This window comes from Amblyomma maculatum, chromosome 3, assembly GCF_055883805.1.
Source record: "Amblyomma maculatum isolate TAMU_Amacu chromosome 3, ASM5588380v1, whole genome shotgun sequence".
NCBI lineage: Eukaryota > Metazoa > Arthropoda > Arachnida > Ixodida > Ixodidae > Amblyomma > Amblyomma maculatum.
The window spans coordinates 128,118,295-128,138,365 of NC_139346.1; the positions used below are offsets into that span (position 1 = coordinate 128,118,295).

At 43.5% G+C, this 20,071-nt stretch overlaps 1 protein-coding gene across 1 annotated transcript in view; it reads right to left on the minus strand.

Moving 5' to 3' along the window:
* Window positions 1–902: 902 nt before the first annotated feature.
* LOC146195985 (monocarboxylate transporter 12-like) overlaps window positions 903–20,071 on the minus strand; it is a 58,344-nt gene continuing 39,175 nt past the window's right edge. Inside the window, exons 5-7 of the mRNA XM_084597987.1 lie at window positions 15,487–15,630; window positions 8,965–9,741; window positions 903–3,891 (exon numbers count right to left, since the gene is read on the minus strand). Of these exons, the coding sequence (XP_084454113.1) occupies window positions 3,713–3,891; window positions 8,965–9,741; window positions 15,487–15,630 (1,100 nt within the window). The 3' untranslated portion in view covers window positions 903–3,712. The remainder of the gene's footprint in view (window positions 3,892–8,964; window positions 9,742–15,486; window positions 15,631–20,071) is intronic.

The following is a 20,071-nucleotide window of genomic DNA, read 5'->3' on the forward strand; positions in this document are numbered from 1 at the left end:
TGCACGGCGAAGGCACTTCAGAGTGTCACTGCAGTTATGGGCAAGCGCAGATTCACCTTCGGGTTACTTGCGAAAACAAAATTAGTCAACATGGGCGAAATAAATCTTTTTCTGTCACGCCACAACAATGCTCATACATCGCATTACAAGCTCGTAACCATCGTGGGATTTATTCTGCAAGCAGACGCGCATGCGCTCGCCTGTGTGTTTGTTCCATAGGCTATTGCTGTAGTCAGCAACGATGCCGTTTCTGTACTGAAAAGAGTACCGCAAAAATCGGTCCGAAATATTTGGAAGCTGCGAGAAGTTGATCGCAGTGCCTTATGTCATATGAATAGGCCCGGCTCCTGGGCATTTTCGCGTTAAAAGCGACGTCGCTTCCTGAAAAGCGCCAAGCGTCAGCATGTTCTCGGGACTCACGAGTATTCGGTCTGAGGAAGGTCTGGTGCTAGATCCCTGCGGAGAGATAGCATTGCAGATTATAACAATGAGCCCCGAATATGCTTGAGTATCTATTAAATTGTGTTGCCCCGCGAATACATACATCGGATTCTCATGTGGGGCATATCCAGTTGGGCCGTAGTGCATGGTGACTTCTGAATTCTTGGAGACACAAAGACGGCAGTCCGGTGTTGGGCGACGTGGACTTCTTCTCAATCCTCCTCCTCCTCTTCTTCAATCGTCACGGAGCAGTCGCGTGTGGCTTTGCTTTTCTTCAGCGTTCTTTACTGTACTTAACTTTCCGGCCAGGTATGCAAAGTGAGCATATGTCCTAGTATTATATGTACAAGAATGCTGAATTGGGCGAGTTGGTGCGTTTGCATTTTAGGAAACGTAGCGCAAAGAAGACAAGGACAAAATAAGGGATATACACACACGAGCGCTTACTCACAAGTGAGTTTTTATTAGAAATGCTAACAGAATATATTATGTGCAAAACAAAAAACTATCAAAGACATGAAGTAAAAAAGGTGAATTGACAAAAATTGTCGAAAAAGCAAGTCTGGAAAGATGCACAAAAGACGTGAAAAAACTACTTTACAACTGATCAAGGTAAGTAATAAATGTAAACAGGCCAGAACATCTTTTCAGCGATAATGATGCATCGTTATTGCTGCTAAAAACAAAAGCACTAAGACATACGAAACTAAAAAAATAGCAGTCGCAGAATCTTCACCTAAAGAGATTAAAACACGTGGAAAAAGCTGTTTAGCAGGGTTTGGCATGATTTTGCTTGCCGCTCTATAGCATTCAGGACTGACGCAAAGAGATGGAGAAGGTATAATACGTCTTTAGCATAGTTTGGGTTTTGGGGAAAGAAAAGAGGCAGTATATGTGTCAATCATCGGTAGACACCTACACTTGCAACACAAGACAAAGAATTGGATACAAACATATCCTCGGTTCGAATCATTACAGCAACATGACTAGCATTTGAATGCAAATGTGAATCAAAATTGTATGACACGACTCTGAATACTACGCACAAAACGGCTGCCTCAGAATTAGGATCTAATGCCACGTTAGAGTTTTGTTGCTGCTTAAATGTAAATTGATTTACTTGCATCCACGGAAAACGTTACGTGTCAGACGCCACTTCCCAGCATAAACTAAGATAGCCGTCCGAAACGTTGTGCGCAGCATGCATTGAGCCCAAGAAGTAATTCGCTTCGACGTTCTCTGCGGATTAACTCCGCACGTTCATTTTTGTCGTTTCTCGATCAGATCGATTTTCAAAATCTAGATTTCTCTACAATTGCCTCGTGCTGTTGCCTCATCTGAGCAGCATGAAAAGATGGCATGGGAAACAGCGAACTGGCTGCACTTGATTTAAATGTGTATATTCGTTAACATGCGTTGACGCTTTGAATTCACAAAAAAAAAACATGTTTTGACGCCTCTTGCGGGGCTCAAGTCGCATTCATCATTTAACACAGCACTGTGGGCATCAAGCAGCCCTCATAATATTTTTCTGTTTTTATAATCCCAGAGCGATGCATGACAAAGCAAAATATGGTAAAAGACGGTTCATCAAAGAGGAACTTGATCAAAGATCCTCTGCCACTCGCGCTAGTTTACGTGCACTAATCTGCAATCGCAGGTCAATTCAAGTCTGTGTTCGATGAGAAACAGTTGCATATTGTGTGATCGCAGTGACTTAAAGAGGTTATCAAGTGTACAACCCAGGACGCCACCAAGAGCTCCTTGCAAAATCCTCTACCTAAGACTTCTTTCTCGGTAAATAAAGCTCATCCTAGTCTTCCTGAATACAAGAGGAGGCAGCATATGAATATGAAGTGCTGTTTTATTACTTCGTTTCAGTTTTTAAACAAGCAGGAATTTTTAAGGGAAGGACTTGAGGGAACGTGAGAGAGGAGGGAGCGATGAAGGTCGAGAAAGGAAGGCAAAGAATAATCTTAGAAATATGCCCTAGTGACTCGCCATCTACATTTTCCTTTCAACAAGAGTTTGCCGGGCTAGTTGGTTTAAATCTTGTAATGCCATGAAAGGCTATGGGTAAGAAAGGACAACACAAAACAGAGGAAGAGACAAGAAGAGCCCAATCATGTTGTTTCCTCTGTTTTGTGTTGTCCGTTTTTTTTTTTTTTTTTTTTTTCACATAGCCTTTTATGGCATTGTAAATTTTTCTTTCCCGCGAGCTCATCCAATACGGGCCAGTGCTGTGCGCAAAACCACTTTGAAAGTCGTTAGGTTGAGTGAGACTGTCAGCCACCCCAGCACATTAGCTGCAAAAATAGTTGCCGAGAGCAGCCATCAATTAAAACAATATAAACAAAGCACTCAGGTTTCAATGATTGTGCATACCAAGCTAAAGCATGTGATTCTAACGTGAATATGGAACACTGAATTAGAGCATGCAAGGTAAGTTGACAATTGGCGACGATGAAAGGGGTGCTGGTGAAACGCTTTTATTTGCCTGTATTTACAAGAGCTGCTCAGGGAGAGGCCACTATGTGGGTCTCACCCCCTACTTACGAGGTCGAGTCCCTCGTACCGGGATACCGTTGGACTTGTCTGCCGTTGGACCAGGGAATGTTGGGCTGATAGTTTTTGGCAGCTGAGCAGGGCGACCTCCTTGTCCTTTCAGGTAGGGAAGGGGGATGAGATGAGAGATAATTTTGCGTTTCCAAAGCCATGTGGAAAGCCATGTGGAAAAAAAGGTGAGCAGATTAGCGTAACAAAATTTAGTCGATCCAAGTAATATATATACATACGACTGTACGAACAGTCTTATGATTTATGGAAATGATGAAAAAATGTCATTTATATTCATGTGAGGTGCTTCTCCGGTTTGAAAAATGGCGCTTCTTAGCGACCCTCGACATTGTTAACGGGCATTAAGTTCTCTGTTACAGCAAAGGCGCAACGCTTAACCTGATATAGCGGGAAGGATAAAAATGTTTGAAAAACCTCTTGCGAAACCCTTTCCTCAGAGACGACCAAATCGAAGCCGCCACTGTGTCGTCATATTTTTATCGCTTGTCAAACAGTGTCACATCAGACTCAGACAATATGGGCGCCTAGCTTGGAGATATGGCAAGAAAAGCAATGGCCATTTCAGCTACAAAGGGTTCGAAATAATGGCCAGAAAATGCATTCTACTGCAGCAAACAATAGATCAAGCTGAGGTCCAATTTTTTTCGTTTTGCTGCGTGAATAAGGCGTCTAGTTGCCGATTTTCGCCTCAGGTCTACATTTTTGTAGCGCTGACATCTGTACCAGGAGCACCGGCTATTGACATGATTTGTTTTTTTCTCTCCCGCAGTTCCCATGTGAACACAGCAATCCACATCACAGCGGCGAATGCGATGAGGGCGCCGCAGATGACGAATAGCACATCATAGGCGCCGACTTGGTCCCGGAAGTGTCCTGTTTGAAGCAAAAAAGAGACAACCAACGATTAACGGTATAAGGCAATGAACGTTCATCAGCGAAAAGAAGGTAAGAAATAAGGCACTGTTTAACTCTCCCTAAACCGATTAAGACCTGCTAACCTACTGTTTTTTATGGTTTGCATGATTTTGCATCCGCGGTTTAGCATACAAAGAGTTTATCAAAAGGCTGAAGTCCTTTAGTTGGCTTGGTTTTTGGAGAAAGGGAAGGCGCAGCATCTGTCTTTCTTCTCGGTGGAGACTTCAGTTAACGGCATACAATCTTAAAAAGATGTGTTGTCAGTTGAAATCTCAATCACCTACTACTCTCCGACTTCACTGTCGATGAATGCTATATGGTAAGCCAAATGGTATGACACTTTCCTGAACGCTGCAAAAAGTAAGGTTGCTGTACAAGTTTGATAGGGAATCAAGTGAAAGTTTGGTCAAAAAATTAAATGGACTGCTAAAGCTAAGCTTAGCAGCTTAAGGCATCAATCAGTCTTTTGTAAGTATATTTTGCCGAAGAAAAGCGTTGAGTGAAAAAAGGTTGCTTGCCCAGGGAGGAAGCACAAGACTTAATTCGATATCCTGCTTCCTGCCACAGTAACCTCGTAGTACAAAAGTCCTTCTTGTCGAGATGCCACCAACTGCCCCTCTCCCCCGTCCTCCGAACTAAACTGCAAGTGCATATAAGCGGCTAATAGCTCGTATGTATCCAACCAAAACGAGCCAAAAGGCTATAAAAGCTGTGCAGTATTCTAAACAAAATTTGCAAGTTGAGATCACTCGACAGCCTTCCTTGAAGCCACTTGGCTGCCAGCGGGTAGACGTTAGAGAGTAATTATTTATTTGAAATCTCCACCTACTTCGAATATTTCCCTCAGGCATGTCAGAATGGTCACTAAATCATTTTCGTAAAGCATCCACGTGTTAAAATGAATGTGCCAGCTTGGTCTTGTTTCGGCGCTGACATGCGCACGAATGGATGTTAATAAAGACCACGATGCACTCAACGAGAAGGTGACTGTTTCACACGCGCTTTCTCGGGGGGTGAATTGTCTTCCTCAACCCCTAATCTTGCGCAGATGCGTCCTAAAGCAAGAGGAAGCAAATATCCGCAAGGCAATATTTTAAACCGTGGCCGCTTCACAAACAGCTGCGCCACTACAATATAGTTAATTAGAATATATAATGCAGTTGGAGAGGCCTTCCGCTTGTCCCCCAGAAAAGGGGCCTGTTTCGGGCTAATTTTAATAGAATGCTATCGAAGCGCCGCCATAAGCCTATAGTTTGCTATGGCGCTTAAGTATTTGCTGTATTGCTCTCAAAAACAGGTGTCCGCCAGATCTTTTAACCAAAGCTGATTCTTTTGACTCAATGTTTTCTTCACAGAATTTAATTTGAGAGCCATTTATTTCTGCGTTTACTTTTTGTATTTTGCATCTGAGCCTTGTATTTATTGTTGTATTTTGTGTTACAACTTGTATTTTAACATTTTTCAATTTTGCTAATCCTGTTCTTTTTGCATATATTATGTATTCGCCCCTCCTGCTTGGGCCTACTGTAGGCCTGCAGTATGTTCTAAATAAAATAAATAAATAAATAAAATAAAAAAACTCTCGGCGTGCTTACTATGAAGCTAAGAACAAATACTTTTTTTTAATGCTTCGCGCACTCGGCGCAACACAAGATATTATTCTTGTTTGCAAACAAAGTCGGAAACGCTATAGCCACTCGTATAAACGCGTTAAAGAGTGGTAGACAGCAGCACACCGCTTCGTGCCTCATTTGAGAGGATAGCTCATCATGGAGAATTCCCCCCGTCCACTGTACCGTGTATATTTAGTTCGCTATAACTACACCTTGTCCAATTTCCAAAGGTGGCGACGTGCAATGTTTTAAAAACAAACAACCGCTCTTACAATGTAAATAAAGTTCCAGTGATGGCGGAATTCGCATAACCCTTTGATAATGCGGAATCATGTCACGGCGTAAGTGGCAGGTGCTCTCTTAAAGTCCTGTGCAAACTTTCCCAGAGAAATGCTTGATTTCAGCAGTGAAGGAAAATGTGCGCTATGGTTTCCAGTTTACGGCAAATCAAGCACTTCACTGACCACGGGACAAGCAAGCCTTTTCTCCTAAACCCTGGTTTGAGATGTAATGTACGCCTGTATGAAGGAAAGTGAAAACTTCTTTCTGACCATCGCGTTGCCGCTTTTTAACTCTTTTACCTATTTTTAATGGACGCTTAGGAAATTAAGAGACGCCTGCTTCCGGGAAAGAGAGCCGTGGCTAGCCTTGACCGCCTACTAAAGCAGAGACATTACACTACCAACCAAGATCGGTATAACTTGTGCAATGGTCTTTCCAGTTGTGATGTATGGATGCAAGAGTTGAACTGTGAAGAAGGCTGACCGCCGAAGAATTGACTCGTTTGAATTGCGGTGCTGGCGGAGACTCTTGAGAGTTCCTTGGACTGCCAGAAGATCAAATCAGTCGATAGAGTAGACCATAAACCCTGTCTGCTCATTGGAGGGTCAAATTCTAAAGTTAAAGCTCAGCTACTTTGGTCATCTCATGAGAAGAGAGAAGTCGCTAGAGAAAGATTTGATGTTGGGAAAGGTCGAGGGTCGCCGGAGAAGGGTTAGGCAGCGAACGCGATGGTTAGATGGCATCCTAGAAGTGCTCCAGATGAAGTTATGTGATGCTAGGAAGATAGTGAGAGACCGGAAAGCGTGGCGTGATATGGACCATAGAGTCCCGAACAGTCGGACACGACTGAACGACTGAACTTAACTGACCTGCCTTTGCACAGTGCAATGCACAATATACAGAGACAGGCAAGATTACATCAAGCAAGTCTTTATACAGGTGGTTTTGGGTTACTGCTCTTATCCAATCCAGAGCACATCTCACCTTTAAATTTTGAAAAAGTAACCACAACCTTGGGCAAAAAAGACACTCAGCATCTGCTTTTATTGATTTTAGAAGACACTGAGAATTTTGGTAAGACATGACGCAGTCGAACTTACAAAAGCGCTTTGCTGCCACAGCTTATGAAAAACGAAAATTTCTTTAGGACATGCAGACGTGGATAATCGCTCTACGAGAAAATAATTCATTTAACGTGTGACTTACCCGAAAGCAAGCTATGATATTCAAAGCGAGAAACCTGAATAGCTGCCAGTTTTGACCCGACTATTTATATTTAGGCGTCTTTAAAACACCGTGCAGCCTTAGTATTCATTGCTGCTCTTTGTGATATTATACTTTGAGACTTATATACACGGTATTGTTCATTGCGACAGGTAATAAAAGAAACAGCGGCGATGGCTCTCTTTAATGCAGCTGCCAGAGAAGTTGCCCTGCGTGGTTCGAGTCACGTTACGTGCTCCATCTTATTAATATGTCTTGCATATCATTATGTCATATCCCCAACTCTGGCACGTGACGTCATACTGTGACGAACGCAAATTGACTTCAGTGCCTCGGGGCTTCGCCGGGAGTTCGCTGGCGCGCGATATTGCGCCCTCTGCATGCACTATATCATCGCACATGCGCAGAACACAAGATCGCACTTCAGCTAATGTTATGTATGCGTCAGTGCCTCACTAGTTTCCACAAAAGAGCCTCTACAATCACACGCTGCAAAGAAATGTTATTAGTTGATAAGAAGGGAGTACCAGAGTACTTCTCACACTTCCCTGTGGACACATGAACCATGCCGTAAGCGAAAGGAGGAAGGTGGGAGTGAGAGAAAGAAGAAAAATTTGCTGTAGTGAAAGGCTACAGCTAGAATACGCTGCACCTCGAAGGGATCTTTAACATGCACTGACTTAGCGCAGCATGGGGAAACCTTTACTTTTCTCCTGCCTGGAAACGCAGAAACTGCTGTTGGATTCGAATCCGGGTGAACCGGTTCAGTAGTCCGTCGTCTTAATCACTGCGCGAGCGTTGTGGGTGCTTATATCACTTCCCGATCACACTTCCTGCTCATGCCGGAAATGAGGCAAGTAAACCCTCCGTCTTAATATTAAATATTTCGTTACAGGCAACGTGTTGACCGTGCTCTCCTAACACTTGGGGAAGCGTAACTTCGTCGTCGACCTTGTCATCTGCTTTGTGCGTACAGTGTTCAGAAGCTTTACAGGAAAGCGCTATTCGTCGACTAATCACGCTGGTTAGGCACATGTGCTCCACATTTAATTCAGCATTGCTTTAAATCATAGGAATCTGCTATTTGAGAGCACATTGCAGAGCTCTCCTTTACATTGGGCGAATTTCATCTGCCGTTTGCTATATGAGGAAAGCGTTTCATAACCCATTTCTGGCTAAATGATGAAGTGCTGTTTGCCGCAAGTTCTTTCTTTCTGATAGCAAAAATTCTTATTTGATTTTACTCCTCATCTCGAGTACCAGACAGCAAACGTACAAAAGGAGTGAAAGCATGTGGGGAAGTGACCGCTCTGTTAAATAATTTATGAAATATGACTGTACTCGGAGTGGTCCCTCTGTCATGCAATCAAATTCATCATGTCTTGCCTGTGATTGCTGTCAAAATTTATTATAAATATGCTACACTACGGACATGTGGCGTGTAGAAGTTCAACCAGGGCGAGCGGTCATTGTGTTGTGCTACTGTGCGTTGAACGAAGACAATCGGTTTGGCCACTACGTCCGCCTTTTTTTTTTGGCTCTTCCTCTTCGCCTCCATTGCTATTGCAGTCCAAGTTGCTTGGAGTCTTTAATCACTATGACGTTTGGTGTTAGTCTTGGTGTATCCCTTCTTTCAACGGGGCAGGGTCTCTGGTGTTAGGGTTTTAGCTTAGCTGTTGCAGTTGGTTCGACATAATTAATCGCCTTTCTTTCTTCAGAAGAACCATTGCATCTAGGCTTAATAACAAGGTAATCCCCATAATTTCGCTGCCTGCTCATTGTTTTGTTTGAAGAGCAAAGACCGCCTATTCAGGATGCTCTTTTTCAGGAGTAATAATAATTTCGTGGTATCTTAGGTGGCTATGCAGGCCCATTTTGTTTTTTAATGAACACGTTCCGTAATCATGCGTACCTACGACTGAGGGCTTTATAAAGGACAGGATGCCCGCAGAGGCGATGACCATTCCGTAAGACATGGACATTCGCTCCAGGCCCAGGTACGTGGCGAGGATGACAGGGAAGAGCACCAGGCCAGTGCCGATGGTGTAGGCGATGACAACCGCGACGGCAAAGATGAGCCCGTGGATGTAGAGGAAGGGGAGAAGAATAAACATACAACCTTGGACGCTGAAGATGATCACTATGAGCTGCTTGTTTGTCAACCAACCACGGTCGACAGCAGCCGGTAGGGTCAGTCTTCCGAGGGCCTCGGCGATGGCCCCCAAGGAAACCATAGTGACAGCACTGGACACAGCGACTCCTCTGTCCACGGCAAAGTCGACGAAAAGAGATATATAACACTCAAATCCAAAGCTGTGGACGATGAAGCTGTACATGACGAGGTAGAATATGGGGTGCTTGAAAACGGTGAGGCCATGGCGTAGCGTCCCGTGTTTTTCAGCACCAGTTGCAGGAGAAGAGCCCTGTTTCTGTTCAGGGGGTGCACTTCTCCACTTTGGGGTGCGCGGAAAGAGACTGAAAGCGAGGCCGTTCATCACGATGGCTCCGAAGATGAGTAAGGCACCGCGCAACCCATATGACTTTGTGAGGTACTCAAGAAGCTTGGGGAATGCGAATGTGCCCATCGTAACGCCCGTGAAGTTGATGCCCATGGCGAGGCCCTTGTGCTTCACGAAGTGCTCGCTTATGATGGTGGGGGAGACCACGAACACCATGCCGGCACCTATGGCTGCAATAAACAGAAAATTACAGAAAATGTCAAGTATATATATATATCCATGGAAATATTCGATAAGTACATGCTGATACCTAATCAGGAAAACAGGCAACCTTGATAAAAGTGATCATTTTGGCTGAAAGCAAGGATATGACCAGATTAACAGCCCGCCAGCAAAGTTAGTTTCGAATGACGAGGTTCCTGTGGGATGTAAATCTGTCCAGTCAAAATGAAAACTATGGCTCTTACAAAAGCATAACTGTAGGGCTTGTAATATTTTTTATTGTTTGGTATTATTCCCAATATTGTTTTGCTTGTCATACATTGAATATATATATATATATATATATATATATATAGAAATATATATATATTTATATTATTTATATATATATATATATATATATATATATATATATATATATATATATATAGGAGAAATGAGGGTGCTCGTTATAATACATGAAGGAAAGAAGCCAACAGTCGGCGAGGCCAAGGAAAGCGTTGGGGATGGTTTTACGTCTTTTTTTTTAATGTTTACTTGGATAATAACAAAAATTAGTAATGTAATCTGTTTAGGGGAAAGATAATTAAACACAAATGAGAAGAAAAAACAACGTGCCGATGGTGGGAACCGAACCCACGACCTCCGAATATCGCGTCCGGTGCTCTTTCAACTGAGCTACATCGGCCGCTGTCCCCCCTGCTACTTGCTTGGGTATTTATGTTATCTGTATACGAACCTTGAGATTGTTCACAACTCTCAAGGTCCACTCTCAGGGAACACTCTTTTACCAACCTTGAGAGTGTTCACCGCCGCTATGGCTGAGGGTGGCGCTGGTGAACACTCTCAAGGTTCGTATACAGATAACATAAATACCCAAGCAAGTAGCAGGGGGACAGCGGCCGATGTAGCTCTGTTGGAAGAGCGCCGGACGCGATATTCGGAGGTCGTGGGTTCGGTTCCCACCATCGGCACGTTGTTTTTTCTTCTACTTTGTGTTTATCTTATTCAAGTAAACACTAAAAAAAAGACGTAAAGTACCATCCCCAACACTTTCCTTGGCCTCGCCGACTGTTGGCTTCTTTCCTTCATTTATATATATATATATATATATATATATATATATATATATATATATATATATATATATATATATATATATATATATATATATATATATATGTGTGTATAGTCCAGCACAGGATTTGTGGCATGTTAGCTACTTAATTCCTCTAAACAAGCTGTGAATAGTACTGGGGAGATTGTGTCTCCTTGCCTAACACCTTTCTTTATGGGAATTTTATTACTTTCTTTATGCAGAAATATGGTTGCGGTGCAGCCACTATATATATCTTCCAGCACTTTCACGTACGGCTCGTCTACCCCCTGATTTCGCAATGCCTGCATCACCACCGATGTTTCAACTGAGTCAAATGATTTTTCGTAATGAATGCTATGTATAAGGGCTGGTTATATTCCGAGCATTTTTCTATCACCTGATTGATGGTATGGATATGATCGATAGTAGAGTACCGTTTCCGAAACCGTGCTTGATCCTTTGCTTGATTGCAGTCTAAGGTTGTCCTGATTCTATTAGCGATTACCTTAGTAAATACCTTATACGTAACAGACAGTAAGCTGATTGGTCTGTAATTTTTAAGGTCCTTAGAGTCCCCTTTCTTATGAATGAGGATAATGTTTGCATTCTTCCATGGTTCCGGTACCGTCGATGACACCAGGCACTGCGTATACAGGGTGGCCAGTTTTTCTAGCACGATATCCCCCCCCCGTCCTTCAGCAAATCTGTAGTTATCTGATCCTCTCCAGCTGATTTCCCCCTTTTCATAGTTTCTAGTGCTTTCTTGACCTCGTCCTTTGTCAGTGGTGGAACGTCTGACTGTTTTTCCCTACCGCCAATCTCATTACGGTCCTGACTACTTTGGCTACTGTAGAGATCTGTATAGAACTCCTCGGCTACTTTGGCTATCTTGTCCATATTAGTGATGATGTTGCCCGCCTTGTCCCTTATCGCATACATCTGGTTTTTGCCTATGCCCAATTTCTTCCTGTACTCACCTATGGGGCTGAAACGTGGAGGCTAACCAAGAGAGTTATACTTAAGTTGAGGACAAGCCAGAGTGCTATGGAAGGAAAAATGGTAGGGGTAACATTAAGAGATAGAAAGCGTGCATAGTTCGTCAGAGAAATAACTCAAGTTACCGACATTCTAGTGAAAATTAAGAAGAAGAAATGGACATGGGCAGGACATGTAGTGCGAAGGGAGGATAACCGATGGTCGCTGAGGGTAACAAACTGGATTCCAAGGGAAAGAAACGTAGGAGGGGGCGGCAGAAAGTTAGGTGGGCGGATGAGATTAAGAAGTTCGCAGGGGTCAAGTGGATGCAGCTAGCACAGAACCGGGTTAAGTGGAGAAATATGGGAGAGGCCTTCGCCCTGCAGTGGGTATAATCAGGCTGATGATGATGATGATGATGAGGTACTTAATTAATCAAACGTCCCATATCCACACTCGTTATACTGGTGAATGTTTTTTTACTGTTTTAAACGTTTACTTTTACTTTAAAATCTCTATGATACCTGAGGAAGGCAGAAAACATATGCTTGGTAGCGCTCAGGTATTGGACAGTTTATTAGATAAAAGTTATCAAAAGTATGTTACGTGATTTTAAAGGGAAATATTCTGTTAATAAATTCATTGCCATAAGCATCGAAGTTTTGAAAGGGCATTTTTAAATTTCCTTAACAGGTGTTGTGGTGTGAAATATCGAACGACAAAAACAATCGGTAGAAAGGTCTTCAAGGTATACACAACAAGCGCTTGTTGTGTACCCTTCTCGTCTTTGTTTTGTGTGTGCGCAGTATACCTTGAAGATATATCTGACCGACTCGCCCAACAACGCACTCTTTTAAACGGTAGAAAGATTGTTAGGGTGTACATTTCAAATATTGTTCGGCTGTGCATAATATCGTCACTGGAATCACGTTACTGACTTAAGTGTACTGACGAACGCAACCAGGGACTACATTCTCTGCATTAGAAATACGAGAAAGCTGTTTTATACGTCTGCAAAGCAAGAAAGCCAGCTTTTCAGTCTTTCAAAGACGCTTTTCGACGTGCGATATTCTGGAACTCACTGACTAATAAAAAATCTAAAAGTAGGCCTGAGAATAGATCGCCACTTTGATATTCATAGCCATGAATTTCACAATAGAATATTGCTCTCTAAACTAAAGAAAATATTCATCGCGTATTTTAATTGATTAGCTGTGAGAATATTGATCACTATGGCGTGCGCATATAATATCCGTCTTGCTGTACAGCCTTGCTGAACAGAGCGCACTGATGTGTCTCGCATAGTATTGAAATACAATGTGTCAGCGTTAAAGAATTATCCCGCAAATGTAAATGCAAACTAGCGTGTAAACACAATAACCCACTTGAACTATTTGGCCTTATGTTGTAATTACATTAGAAACTAACAAACTAACAACTGATATCAAAATGATTAAAATAAACGTAAAAAAACAATCCTATCGCCAGAAGAATTATACGAAAACTGATTTAAATATCTCCTTATGTTCTTATTCTGCGAACGTCTGAACCACACTATTCTTGACAAACTGTGCTTTATGAGCGCAATATTTTGATACCGTATGAGTGCAGTATAGTAGTAAATATAGGCCCAGATTCACCTCTCGGGACATCTCTATTTTTCAGATATGGTTTAATAAATCGCAGCTGTATTTTTTGTAGTTTAACGGCTCGATGCGAGCGCTGGGCAAACAATAAAAGCACGACTTTGCTTTCATGAGGAGTCTTAAACATTCCCTATAGTCTGTTCACAAGGCTACCTTGTGATATTACAAAGTGTCTCACGGCTAAAATGATTCCCAAAAAGCTCGATTTAGGTAATGATGATCAATGTAACTTTTTACAAAACTGTAAAGTTACGTGAACAAAACGCATCCTATGGAGATAGCGTGAGAGGACGAGTTTTGCGAGAAATCCGGCATCGTCGTTTTGAGCGAAAATGTAAAGGCATGCCTATTACAGTTGGTGGGTGACATGGCCAGTCTCTGATTGGCCAACAGATTGCGTGAAGTCAGACAATCACAATGACACGGCTGCCAACGCGATCTGCTGCTTTGAGGTAGGAATGCACATTCCCTTTTTAAAGATGGGAGCGTACACTGTCAACCTAAAGTAGCAGGCTATACCTAAGTCATGCGTGCCTGTTCCTACGGCTTGGATAAGCGAAACCTTATACCAGTGTCGCTTGGTCATTCACATAACGTTGCAGCTTGCGACTCTATGGCAATGAGTATGTGTAAGATAACGGAGGCATTAAATGATACTTTACTGATTAGGCGAGTAGCACTGTGAAATGTACGCGAACGAGAATTCTCAAGCGGAGTCGCTGACAGGAACCATCAAAGATATTGCACCATACTTGTGAACACAGATCTTGGGTTTCATTGTAAAGTTTTGATCTGGAACTGTTTTATCTCTCTTCCGTGGATGTTTGCCTCTTCAGTATTAACAGGAGGGTGCCTATACATTATTTTTATAAGAATATAAACCCATATATGGCGAGTTATTTGCTTTGCGAAATAATATTCTGAATCATTCTCCTTTTCTTCCATATAAATCATAATCATTTACTTTCGAAGTTTTACATGTTTCTGATAAGGTGACAAAAGCTCTTATGCATTACTGCAATGATCTGTAAGATTTGAAGCCAAAGTACATGTTCAAAAGATTCTTTCGTATTCGGCTCTGCCTACGAGTTCGTGCCCCATATACGTAAAATTAGAACGCTTCCTTGGCTGCTTGCCTGGGAAACTTTAGCTTATTGAATTGTGCAAAGGCTATTGAGCCCACTTACCGCAAGCACACAGTGTGCACTCTTCTAGATATTCGGCAGTATGTTGAACTGATTATTAATTAATTGTACCCCCTATTTCGGCAGTAATCTTCGCGCGTTAGGCAAACAGCACTCAAGTGGTATGTACAACGACATTATAAATTGGTATTGGATTCATGAATATTCTGCTTGCCTTGGCAACAGAACTAAACATCATGGAGATAGATTTAAGTCGGAGCAGGCTGTTATTATTTTTTGCAGCTCTAAGTTGGCGAACACGTAGAAACAATACCACTGGCAGGCTTATAGTAGCCCCTTCGTCGAGATGGCAATATATTTTCACTTCAATATGTGTTTACCTAATCGCCCTCTTGTATTTTCTGCGTTCTACCTCAAAAAGTATAATTACCAGAAAACGCGTGGAAAGAAATACATTCAATCAGTGACCAACTCACAGCAATGTGTTCTTTCTGCCTTAATAAGCGTGCAAAGGAAAACGTAACCATTAGTTGAGGTCACTAAAGAATTATCGTTCCTGGACTCCTGCTCTCGCAGAAATGTTACTCCGAACTACAGATTGAAGAGCATCCAGCTCAAAGAGAGAACCTAACCTACAGTCCTTTCTCCCCAGTATGAGCCAGAAATGTGTATTGAGCAGTTACAGTTTCCTTGACAAACACCTTAAACAGGCGCAAAAGGGCACACATCGGCGAGCATTTAAATCAGAAAACTTTGCCATTGCACCAAGAATTATTGGGTTTGGCATTGGTCAAGAATATATATTTGCTTTATGAATATATTTTTTTGCCAACGGCACAATGCTAAATACATTTGCGGCAATTACAACTGTTTGCGATTAAGCCTTACCGTGTATTGCGCCAAGTGTCACCGTCATGGCTGTGATGGTGACGGGAAAGAAGCTGAGCATGGCGCCGACGCCAGATATCACCGCGCCCGCGATTATCACCGGCCGTGCATTGAATCGGTGAGCCAAAGGACCCGTGATGAGGCCTGAAAAAAAAAAGCATTTTGTCCGCGTGAACAGGCGTACATTGCGATGAAATAGCTTCATTATGGACCTAAATTGGCTATATTAAAGACTCATTAAAGGCCTAAATTGAAATATGCGTCTCCTACTTGGAGACCCCATCAAGGATATCGCATCAATGTACTTGAAGCCATCCAAAATCGCTCAGTCCGTTTCATTCACTCCCAGTATTCATACGAAATGAGTCTATCATTCTTGAAATTACAGTCTAGGTTACGAATGTCTTTCTTTTTTTTTCTCTTTTTTTTTTGGAATCTCCATCAAGGATATCTCATCGATGTACTTGAATAAAACCAAAATTGTGCAATCCGTTTCATTCACTCCCTGTATTCATACGAGTCAGTGTATCATTCTTGAAATCTCAGCCTATCTTACGAAGTCTTGTCGTCGAAGCACCGCCACTTTATCTCTTTTCCGCAAATTCTATTACAGCTCACTCCGCCAAAAAGCATACGTCTGCGCACCTCCGCCACGCATATCCCATCGCACGGGCCACACACTTCAAGACACTCATCTACGCGCCCTTACCGTAACCTTTTCCTCTTCCTTATTTCCACGGTCCGCGTCAGACTGGTAGGACCTGTCCCACTACATCGCTGCCATAACCTGCCCATCATTTTTCAACGCCAGCATTGGAATGCTTATATCACGTGAAAATCTGAAAAAAGTGTAACATTTGATAGTTTTCTACCACACCCCTTATGCAATAACTCGAAAGGGGCCTTCAAAGTTAATAAATAACATGAAACGAAATGAAATACGCTGGAGAAAGAAAGCGCAAAGATGTCCAAGACAGAAAGGCGGTGTTCCCACTGGGCATACAGAAAAGGCAAAGCAGATATGAAAAGAGGGACAACAATGAGAAAAAAGCTCGTCATCTCTCGGCAGCACCCACTTGACGATGGGAGTGGTATCTCGTGCGCCACTCTCCTACATTGCAATGCATCTCAGCACGTATAGGCCTGACATTTATGGGTTTGTCTTTCTCTTTTTAGTCCGAAGTAGTCAATAACCGAGCTTTTTCTGCCGCAAAGCGTCCCACCGAATGAACAGGTTGCCACAGTATAAAACTGTGACTTTTATCTGCCGTTAAAACTGATTAAATTATTGTAAAACTAGCGTACGGTGAAAAATACTATGTGTTGTCGCTGATTTATTTCAGCCGCGGCAGGTCGAGACGATGCCGATGCGGTTTGCCGCACGAAGGAAGAGCGGTGCAGAACTGCAGGACTGAGCTCGTACATTTTTGTAGTTGGATGCCTGATAGAGATCAATTGGAGTAACTGCAGTTATACGGAGTCCCCAGCGATTGATGACCAACATGTAAGTAGTTCTGTACGCGAAAAGCTGAAAGACGATTGGTGAAGCATAATTTTAGGTAATATCCTGAGTGAACAGATCTTGGTCAGCGTCCCATATCATAATATCATATTGCCAGGGGGCGCTCAGAGTGAAAGACGACGTTGAAGTGAATCGGCTCCGGACTCGCAGGACGTATCTAAACCTTGGACCGTGTGATTCTACCTGTACCGGCTCTGTTAATCTACCCCCTGTCGCCAACACCGTGACAAATCTGGTGGAGGTGCGGGGTAGATTCTGCTAGAGAATCTAACCTGGGAGTATGTAGGGCGGTGACACTCTGGTGGTGCAGGAGGAGGAGTAGGGCCAGGTTCACCGATTGCAAATGGAGGCCGGAGCGCTTGCTGTACCTCGTCGCGGACAACGCTGGCGATGGAGGAAGGAGCTGGTTGAGGTGTGCCATACATCAGTCGGAGTTCGTCGCGCACAACGGAACGTATGAGCTCCCGTAGCGCCGATGTGTCCATGCTGTGCGATGGGAACTCAGCAGAGACGGAGGCGGCGTGGATGGTGGGATCCCGTGCCGAAGCTCGCTGTTGAAGCACTTTCTCTATAGTGGATGTTTCAGCAAAGAATTCTGCAACAGTTTTCGGCGGGCTGCGCACCAGGCCAGCGAAAAGCTGCTCTTTGACGCCACGCATGAGGTAGCGCAGCTTTTTGTCCTCGGACATCGTAGGATCCGCACGCTTAAACAGGCGCGTCATGTCTTCGATATACGCCGCTACAGTTTCGTTAGGCATTTGGATCCGAGTGTGTAGAGCGCGTTCGGCCCGTTCGCGGCGATCTGAGCTTCTGTAAGTTGCCGCAAGATGACGTTTGAACTGACTCCAAGACCAGAGCTGCTCTTCATGGTTCTCGAACCACGTCCGAGCGCCATCTTCGAGGCTAAAATATACATTTCGAAGCCGTGCAGCGTAATCCCAGAGGTTAAATGTAGCTACCCTTTCGTAGTGCTGCAACCAGTCGTCGACGTCTTCATAGGTGTCCCCGTGAAAGGTCTTTGGGACGCGGGGGTTTTGCAACGTTACGTAGGTGGGGGTCGTGCCAGGCATTGCGACGACGTCGTGGCTACTGGTAGTCATGCCCGAGGGGGAATACTCAGGTGGTAGGCCTCGTTGCCTGCGGCTAGTGCGGTGAACGGGCGTTTCCACGAATATATGACCAGCACTCCTGCTTAGCGTAAGGGTACGGGACATCAGACCTGACCTCCACCAGATTCCACCAGAGAGATGTCTAGTGCCAAAACCTAATTTCACGTATTTTGTTTGTTTCATTGTGCGATCTATGCCCGAGCAAAATACAGCACTGCCCGGCCCATGTGGGTCAGAACATGGTCCAGGTACAGCGATGCATTCAGAAAAGCAGGCATAGAGCAGTCGTCACTGCAAAAACGTCGAATAGGTGTCTGATGCACCCTCGACAGCACAGACTTTCCATAATGAAGCATTTCATAATGACAGGTGTGCCTTTCGGCTCCTGCAACCGATGTATAACATTCCAGTTAAACTATAAAAGATTTGCAAGTGCCGTACGTGACGGCATACTGAAGACAACTCCGTCAATTCTTTCCTCTAGAAATGAAATTGACGACCAAACATGTGTTGCGCTCTGTCCAGGTACAGCGATGCGTTCAGGAAAGCAGGCATAGAGAAGGGCTATTGGTCGTCACTGCAAAAACGTCGGATAGGTATCTGCTGAAACCTCGACAGCACAGACTGTCCATAATGAAGCATTTCATAAAGACAGGAGTGCCTTTCGGCTCCTGCAACCGATGTATAACATTCCAGTTAAACAATAAAAGATTTGCAAGTGCCGTACGTGACGGCATACTGAAGACAACTCCGTCAATTATTTCTTCTAGAAATGAAATTGACGACCAAACATGTGTTGCGCTCTGTCCAGGTACAGCGATGCGTTCAGGAAAGCAGGCATAGAGAAGGGCTATTGGTCGTCACTGCAAAAACGTCGGATAGGTATCTGCTGAACCCTCGACAGCACAGACTGTCCATAATGAAGCATTTCATAATGACAGGTGTGCCTTTCGGCTCCTGCAACCGGTGTATAACATTCCAGTTAAACAATAAAAGATTTGCAAGTGCCGTACGTGACGGCATACTGAAGACAACTCCGTCAATTCTTTCCTCTAGAAATGAAATTGACGACCAAACATGTGTTGCGCTCTGTCCAGGTACAGCGATGCGTTCAGGAAAGCAGGCATAGAGAAGGGCTATTGGTCGTCACTGCAAAAACGTCGGATAGGTATCTGCTGAACCCTCGACAGCACAGACTGTCCATAATGAAGCCTTTCATAAAGACAGGTGTGCCTTTCGGCTCCTGTAACCGATGTATAAAATTCCAGTTAAATAAGAAAATATTTGCAAGGACCGTACATTACGGCATACTGAAGACAACTGCGCCAATTCTTTCCTCTTGAAGTGACACTGACGACCAAACATGTGTGGCACTATGTCCGTCGACACTCTCTCCATAGCACGGAAGAGACCAACGCTACCGTAAACAAAGCCTGCATAAGCTAGAAAACAGCAAAGAAGAAAAAAATATAAATAAAGGCGGTGCCGGTGGCCGCTCGCTTTGACAAGTAGGTGACTTGCTTGGGTACCGAATTTTCGGGAAGGATCCCAGAGATAACTCTACATCACCATTCATTTTAATACTGCGGCAAATAGTAACTCACGGAGGGGAAGCGAAAAGTTGGAAGGAGCAGAGAAAAAATTGCGGCACTAAAGTTTCTCTGGCAGCCATTGTGCGTCTTCTGGTGCCTATTGATAACAAGAATTGTACAGAGTTAGCCTACCTTGTCTTTGAATAAATAATTATTGTTAGGCTCTTTATACCATCGTTGACCTTTATCCAGAAGCAAGAAAAATATTTTGGTGAGAACATTCGGTTTCAATAGCTGTTTTTTATCGCACTTACTAGCTGGATCCCGCATTGTCAAGAATAAATAGTACTCAGTGACAGTATACACCATATGAACTGCAGTTAGATAACCCAGCAGTCCGCATCTCAGAAAATAAGAAACGT